This window comes from Olea europaea, unplaced genomic scaffold (genome assembly GCF_002742605.1).
Source record: "Olea europaea var. sylvestris unplaced genomic scaffold, O_europaea_v1 scaffold703, whole genome shotgun sequence".
NCBI classification, from domain to species: Eukaryota; Viridiplantae; Streptophyta; class Magnoliopsida; order Lamiales; family Oleaceae; genus Olea; species Olea europaea.
The window spans coordinates 84,045-93,099 of NW_019265425.1; the positions used below are offsets into that span (position 1 = coordinate 84,045).

Genomic DNA, 9,055 nt, shown 5'->3' on the forward strand with positions numbered 1-9,055 from the left:
CCGTGATGAACTAAATATGTTAAGATGTGGCTAGAAAGGTACTTTTTAACTTGATAATCTTAAAATGACGTATTATTTAGTCATTAAAATTTGTCTTTTCAGGTACTAGGAAATGCAAAAGGTGCTGTAGCAGTGGTTATTTCAATATTAATATTTAGGAATCCCGTTTCTGTTACTGGAATGCTTGGGTATACTCTGACAGTCATTGGCGTTATACTCTATAGCGAATCCAAGAAGCGAAGTAAACGAGAGAACAATCTCTAAAAGCATCAACAGTTGACATTCTTCTATACTGTGACATGAATGTGAGGTGCAACCTTCCCGTAGAAAGTACGGATCATGTGCTTTCGTCTACGGATTTTGCCCTCCAATTATACTTTTTTTCGAAGCCCAGTAAGAGGCTTCAATCTGTTCGCCTGCAACCACCACCAGATTAGCCTTGGAAGTTTTCTTAATAAGTCAAGTCTTAGTTTGGCCTAGCATGAGTATGGGGTTATGGAGAAAAAAGAACCTTTTTTGTCCCTTGTATTCTTTCAGGAAAGGATTGTAGAATCCAGTCCACATAGTATTTTATTCAAATTTTTTTTTTTTTAATATATTGATTAATCAATGAAAGACTCTTGCACCAATTTGTGGGAATCCATGACTAGTGGATTGATTGAAGCTCGAAGCACACTGTTCTTGCGAAATGCAGACTAATACTCATTAGACTTGGAGCATGTTTGGTTAGCGCAAAAGCCTACTTATAAGCCTAAGATCAGATTTGGGGTGGCTTACTTCATGCTCATAAACACACAGAAAAAGCATCCACATCTCATGCTTATAAAAGTCACCTCCAAACATGCTCTTGGTTGAAGTTGAAACGAGCAAAGGTATGTGATAGTAAATGATGCGGATCAATTAAAACTTAAAAAGAGAAAATTCTAAACCAATTAAAAAAGAGAGGGAATAAGAAGTTTGGGTGTATTTTTCAATTCAGTTGTCAGAATTTTGCTTCTATTTGACAGCATTACTTGATTCTGCACATTTTTGGAGGAAAATTTCGTTGTTTAGGGGTTGGTTTTAACATTTTTTTAAAAGTTAATTTAAAGGTATTTTCATTATTTCAATATATTTTTTTAATTTTTATTTGAATTTATCTACAAAATTAAGATTTTGTTTTAAATCTTTAAATATATGTTGAGGGTTTGTAAATTAGACTTTTATAATAATTCAATTTTTCTTGTTCATTGGTGATTCCAATGTTTTTCACTTTTGTTTGAACGAAATTTGAGCAACACCTGTACTCAAACAAAATTTGAGCAACACCTGTACGTGGGTTACAAACAATATCCTTTTATTATTATTCACGTTTTTATCCTACATCAATATAGTCCTTCAAAACAATCTTTTATTTTATTATTATTTACTTACTAAAACATTATGAATTATTATGAATTGAGAAAAAAAGTTATTTCTACTTTCAGGCACTTCTTTTAACTATGCATTAATAATAATCCATTACAAATTAGATAAAAATATCCCATAACATAATCAATCTTCAAATATCATAGTGTGGAAATGTGAACATCTTATAACAAAATCAAATGACAAAGTATACTTAGCGAATAACATAAACATAACACAGTAAATGATCGAGCATCTCAAGTTTTACTTGCATAGATCAAAGATTTGTAAAACAAAAGAAAAACCAAAAAAATCACAAGCCCACGTAGAGATCGATAACAAGGAAAGAAACCGAGTTCAAGAATCTGGAACGGTGTCTGTTGGGCTCTTCATGGATGCAGACTAGATTAAATGGTTATAGCTGCCTTTTTCTTTGAGCAGCTAGGAAAAATGCGGTTTACAGTACAAAATGCCGTCTAGGGCTGCATAGTTCAATGGAGAATGGAGATAGAGGGCATCCACCATGCGAACACTTAAAAAACAAGATTTGTGATAGCTTTGGTTTTCCACTATCACTTGCAGAATATTTACATCCCGTTTGAGCCATATTATTGTAAAAATAAGAATGAAAAATATAGCTGTTATGAACCCTACACAAGAAATAAAAAGTCAAATATGATGACTTGATGTGATGGATAACGGTCATATTTTTCATTTTAATGAGGAAATAATGGGGTTCAAACAGGGCTACATACAAGTTTTTCAAGTAGAAATGTTGAGGAAATCTGTAGCAAAGTAACTAAGCTACCCGATCTTGCAAGTAAATACATGCTATCCAGTCAACCATAACAATTGAAAGTAAATCAAATATTGATGAAAAACTAAAGCAGTAACTAAATCCCACAGTAGCGACGAAATAACAGAAATTCTTTAAAACTTAGCTACACTAGTAAAATGACCCTGTGCACGTTTAGTACTCAATACAAGGTGAAGAGTTTAATGAACAAAATTTTAAATTCTTTTTCTTCTTTAATATTGTTGAGTACTAAACAATCCTCCATGCCAAATATATTGCCAACGTCTAATCAGTCCAATCAACCTATCACTACACATCACGTTGGCAGCTAGGTAGCCAATAATAAATGCACATTCTGAATACAAAATCATGCGACATTTTTTATGAGATCGATATGCATGTGTACTTTGATAGGAAAGGTCAAACTCACTCATCAGTCAACTTCCACCATGCATCAAGATACAAGTAAATTGTCCATAATAAACAACCACATGCACTCGAAGTCTCGAAGTCATGTTATGGCAAATTATCCTAGAAGTAGCACACGACGAATTTACCAAGACAGCAGCACCCTGTATGCTACCCCTCCAACATGTTCATAGATGCACCATGCACGTGTTTATTGCTGCAGGAATGGCTTGTTCTACACATAAAGGAGTAAACATACATTTTCTGGCTCACCATAATGCTTTTATCCTTTCACACTATATACATCTGTAGAACTCACTTCAAATAGAAATAATCATAGTATTGAGGATCTTTATAGAGAGGTCCATAGTAATCCATTTATCTTCAAAGTGGAAATGAATTGCCAACCGTATTCAGACACGGACCAAGTCTATGTTAGGGAATTTCTTCGGCCCTTCTTAACTGATATTCTTTTTTAACTGTCAGTAATTAAGCCCTTTCAGAGAAACAGAAGAAGATCAAACAGCACAGACAGATTGTCTGCAAACTACTACTATATACCCAACCAAATTGCAACTAGGGACCAAATTAAAACACGAGTCCGAGAAACAAAAAATCTGGACTATACAATCTAGCCAATTAAGAGATCGCATAAATTTTCAAATAAAGCTGTATCAAGATGCCAATTAAAGAAATTTGTTGTACCTTCTCAAGAGGGTAAGCTGTTTTATCACAAGTAGCGCATTTATCGTGTTCCTGGGAACATGCCGGCAGCTTTGCTTGGTGATCTTGTCTGGACATTATAGAAAAGATTCAGATTCAGATTCAGATTCAGAGGTAAAAAGAGATAGCCATTTCACAAATCAAGCAAAATCTTTTCTTTACTAATTACAGATATACATAGTTGGGGAAACTATACCATCTCTGCAGTTAACTTCTCAGCGGACCTTGCAGCTGTGGACAATGAAATGAATTGTTAAAAAGTAATTAAAAGAGAATATCTAACTAATTTTTTAGGGCAAAAAGAGCCAGGTCACACCAGAGAAGGCATACGTGTCTGAAAATTCTTGCTGAACCTGCCTGTCTCCTTGAAGAGCTGCTCAAAGTGAGGCTTGCAGTACAGAACACCTTCCATCGACGAGTAATTGCTCAGCTGAAAAGTATTTACAAATTCCCCGTGAACAGCAAGAGACATCACTGGCACTACATTAAAATATTCATCATCTTTTTCATGGAAATTGTAGTGACAGAAAATTTCGTTAGTGCTAGATCAATTCAATCAGGCACTTGCAATCTATTTTCATTCTTCAAATCTTTTGACTACACAAAACACCAATTTGTGTTACGGATTTTCAGTTAATGGGGTAGCATGGGATCTGTAATGAGGGAGAAAAATCCCATCTGATTGAGTAGGCTAGCAATAAATTTCTAACCTTCAAACCAAGTTTACTGGTGCAAAATTTGGACCTTTAAGCTGCAGATATTGTTCCCACATTATGCAAGTCTGATTTCTTAAATTAGATACATTGTTATTAACTATATTTTACTAGTGTTCACGAGCTATTTACTGTCAGAGACTTTTCCAGTAAACCAAAAACAAACAAAAAGAAGAAGAAACTTCAATAAACCTATTAATAAATCTACCAACACATACACCATCAGCCAAAAAAGTTGCAATTTTTTTTGCAAAAATGAAGATTTTGTTCATAAATCTATAATAATGAAATGCAAATGGAATCATTCTGAAAAATAGCAGCACCCGTAGCAGGAAAAAAAAAAGTTAGATACCTTGAGGGTTCCTTTGCAGTGAGAGCATTTGAAGCAAGATTTGTTATAATCCACTCCATCAGCAGACAACAGCTCCACTGGATAAACTGTCTTTAAGTCTTTTCACAGGCCTTGCATTTCTGTTGTGTCCCAATGAAAGACACTGCTCCACAAACTCTACAGATCGGATCTTTAACACAACAATATTCCTATCTTCTTGATGGGTTTATGCTCAAATCTGAAATACACACACAACCATACACAAAATGACTAGTCATTATAGTGCCCTGCCTGTATGTAAAAAAATGTGGGATGAGGGTGACCCAAATTGACCCAGTAAATTGAAGAGTAATAGACAAGAAATTATTGGTCTTGTTGGGATTTTTTATACCCAATAATTCCGGGTGACGATGTTAAGCCGATGTTGGATAAATTAATTATCGACACTCAAGATTGAGGATCCGACCCTAAGACTATTTGGATCATTGGAAGCAATCTAATTAATTACTGTTGCTCATGGCCCAACTTTCACGCTTATTGGACAGCTTATATACGTTGGCCCACTTAACCTCTTTGTATTGGACTTGGCCCATATATTTGACCTAACCTAAACTATATAAGCTAGCCTCCTTTGTCAGTGTAACTCACGCGTGTTTTGTCTTGCTTTGGAAGAAAACTCTTAGCCTCTTTGCTTCGTGCTCTCTAGGCCGATTTTTTTCTTGTTTCTTCATGGCCTTAGTGGCTGAAAACACCGTCTCTTTTGTGTCCATAGTGGGTACAAGGTAAAGCAATCGGAGTGTGGAAGAAAGTTTGAAGTTTGGGTCAGTTTGGTTGGGTGTTGTGAAGGTTGAGATTGGTATTCTGAATCCGGAAAGTCCACCAATTGAAGGTCGATTATTCAATAGGTCTCAGCACAAATGGAAAATGACCGGATGAACAAATTATAGCGAGAATTTATACCAAAGTAGTTGACTGAAAACATCTGATCAAAGACTAGCATACCTTGAAAAAAGAAAGAAACTCGAGAATTCTTGATCTTTTGAGCTTCTTGGATATGTCAAATCTTGAACAAAGACGTCCGAGGAGCACAGATAAAAACTGGGGCGCATCTGTATAATGTGTGTGTATTATGTATATCTATAGATGCAGCGAAGCGGATGATGATTAATAATAATTGATGGTGATGGTGATGGTCATCTAAAATATATGGTTTTACCATTTTTAATTTAGTTGGCTACAATTTATAGAAGTAAAATACAGAGTACGCATAATATTTCTGCAAGTTTCATTTGATTTTCAAGAATCCTTCCTAAACTTGAGTAATCGATCTTTTACTTTATAATCAGGTTACGAAGCTCATTCATAGTATTGGTATGTATTCCGAAGTATTGTCATGGAGATATATCTACATATAAATAATTAACTGAAATTAAGTAGTCTTCTCATAATTACATCAAATAAACCATTTTTTTTTCCATTCATTACCATGACTAATTTTATTAAGTTGCCAACATTATAAAAGATAAAAGAATTCAATCCATTATTATCTTTAAGAAAAGAGAAGTATCAGGGCTGGTATTTGGTCGAGGGTGGATGAGCTCAGTTGGAAAAGATGACATTTTTCTATATTTTTTAAACGTGTTCTTGTTTGGGGTAGAAGAAACTAAAAAATCTTTGGAACGGGGCTTTGTGAGAGCATATGCTAGCCAATACTTTGTAGAAATGTAAGAGACAGTAAGAACACCTTTGTTCACTTGGTCATGACTCATGAACAAAGTGAAAATATAGTGCAATGTGCTTCATCGTTGACAAAATACAGCGCTGATATTTGTCACATATCAGTACATGTTCAGTCGACCTGTTACAACTACACTAGGGGGGTTGGTTCATTAGCACCAATCCATGGAACTTCCAAGCATTACCAGACTACAACACATCAAAATTCTATACAAATGAGAAGTAGAATGACAAGGGCACGGCGCAATTGCTTTCCTATCACCTAAGAAAGCAAAAACTCATTACACTAAACTCAGAATAGAAAGTGTCTCAAGCTGGTAAGGAATTTATTTACATGATGCCTAAACACGTTTATTCGTCCATTGTATCCTTGGGGATAAAGGGTACAACTGTAGATGGAAAGTCTGTTCTCTGACCAGCAAGTGAATGATATGCTAGAATTTGGGCTTTATTCTCGATGAATGCATCTTCTCCATTTTCATTAGGAACTGCAACTCGTGATGCTGGAATTAACTCGATAATCCATTTTGGACGCTTCTTGTGTACTTTATCCCAATCAGCCCCAGATTCATTGTATCCTTGTGCCCACAAACTCCTCAATGAAGGTAGTCTTAGTATGGCATCTCCTAGTGCACCTTCACTGAAAAGGCATCCCCTCAGTTCTAGCTTTTGGAGGCTAGGCAAGTTTTTGGAAAATTCCAAAATCCCATTATCAGATTCTCCAACAAATCCCAAAAGCATCCATTTCACTTTTGGACTATATTTTCCAATATAACTGAGCCCCACATCTGTTAGTGCACCAGGAAGAAGATACAAAGTAAGGCCAGTAAGTTTATTACAACCCATCAACAAAGATCGAACTCCATTATCAAGCGGAAAATTTGCTCTCGTCTCTTGTTTTTCAATTAAGACTAATCGGAAGCTATAGAGCTTTTTCAAGTGCGTGCCTACACATTCTAGGGATGCATTTGTGATTTCAGACACAGGAATAGCTAAGAATTCCAATTCCAGGCATCCCTGTGACAAAGAAATTAATCCTCTCTGGGTAATCACGCCTTCAACATCTTCCATGTCATCGCCACGCTCAATCCTGAGTCTTTTCAATTTTTTACAAATCTGAGCAACAACTGCCAATCCTCTATCCCCAATCACGTCCCTTGACTGTTCACAAAGACAAAATCATGTTTAATTACTTAACTTCAAAATTTTATTCATGAACATAGAAGATATTACATAGCATACGACATCTAAACGGTCCTATAGTATTCATAAGAAAAATAAATGTGATATTCCTTATTCTTCTAATTTAATAGTAACCTCAGGAGCATTTTGCTAATTTTTTTCATAAGAAAAATAAATAGCCTTGTTAATTTATAGTGTGAGACATTAACACTTCTCAAACTTTCAAGGATCAGTCACAGACACTCCACATGGCGTATTTTATTTTTTAATATTTTAATTAAAAAAAAAAAAACACTTAAGAAACACTTGGCGAACTCATCTTGGAGACGTGTGACATGATGTCCTATATTATTCATATTCTTTACCGTTTTCACACGCAAGAAACATGTCAACGATCGAGCTGCTATGTCTCTACTCTGCCGAAGAAGATATTACATTCAACAATCCAACGAAAACCAAGAAACATTAAAATTCAGACGAGAAATTAGGACATAGCACGTAGCACCCTCCATCCACATAAAGGAAATGCATATGCATGATTAACAAAATAGGAGAAACACAAAAGATTTACCTGAAGCATTTCCAAGTTAGGACACCTTCCCAGTAAGAGACAGTGACCTTCTGTATCAAGCAGAGCAAAAAGCAGATCCAATTTTTTAAGTCGAGCAGCAAAAGGAAAGACAATTGGAATTTCAGGTCTTGCCAAGTACGTAAGACCCAAGCAGCACAATCTTGGGGGAAATGGTACCGCCGAGTACCTTTCTAATCGCTCATTTTGATCGCCTTCACCAGCTTCGGGTGGTTTGCTGAAAGAGCCCCCACAAAACTCTTCTAATGCAGCTGCATTGCGGAAGAAACCAACGAGGTCAGCAATATCAAAATCAGTAATTTTCACCATGACCAGAGATGCGCAGTTTTTGGCTATCAGTTCAAGGTCTCCAGAATTGATTTGAACAAGATCTGTCATGTAGAAGTTCAAATTTTCAAGAACTGTATTTCTCAGAGCAAGCTCATGTAGCCATTCCCCGTCATTCTCAATTATTGAGCTCTCTTCCATATCCAAGCTCCTCAAACTCCTGCAAAGAAGTAAAGATAATTTTTGAAAAAATGGAACTAATGACATCAACATGTCAATTAAATAAATTTTCAAAAGGGCCTGTAGATTTAAGAGAAATTCACTTTATACATACGATTTTGAGGAAAGATGAAAGACATAATCTAATCCATCTATATGTGCTGCATTATCACTGTACTCATGCCAATAACCCCTATTTTCAAAACCAATACATACCCATAGACATGTATTTGGCCACCTATTCGTGTTATTTCTTCACCTGGTTATAATTCTATGATAATTTATTATTTAGAGATTATAGTCTAACTTTCAGAAGCACGGCACATATAATGAAGTTTGGTTAAAGAAGGGAAGGGGAAAAAAGTATTGTTCAAATCATCTTGCAGCTTAAAAAAATCAAATGCAGCAACTGATACAAGTAATGAGTTAGAATAAGAAAAGAAAGAGAACAAATAATACTAAAAGAAATTTGTTGATTTTAATTTTAATTCAGCAGAAGTACAGGAAACTTGCATTAACCAAGTATTTTCTATCGATATTTGACAAAGTACGTTAACTTTAGGGAAGGAGAATAGAAGGGATTAATCTTTAGCAGATAAAGATAGATCAGAAAGGGATTAATCATTTTCATTGAGGCATCATCATCAAAAACTTGTTTTGATAATTCTGCCATCATTCCGAGTTGGATGCTTTCTTGTTTTTTT

The 9,055-nt window shown here is 35.3% G+C and overlaps 1 protein-coding gene across 1 annotated transcript; it reads right to left on the minus strand.

The window, feature by feature from the left end:
• Positions 1–6,087: 6,087 nt before the first annotated feature.
• Positions 6,088–8,866, minus strand: LOC111390662 (coronatine-insensitive protein 1-like). Its single transcript, XM_023015721.1, has 5 exons — positions 8,854–8,866; positions 8,659–8,760; positions 8,525–8,610; positions 7,848–8,432; positions 6,088–7,255 (listed from the first exon to the last, which is right to left on the minus strand). The coding sequence occupies exons 1-5, from the start codon at positions 8,864–8,866 to the stop codon at positions 6,446–6,448; spliced, it is 1,596 nt and encodes a 531-aa protein (XP_022871489.1). The 3' UTR covers positions 6,088–6,445.
• Between the last annotated feature and the right edge of the window lie 189 nt (positions 8,867–9,055).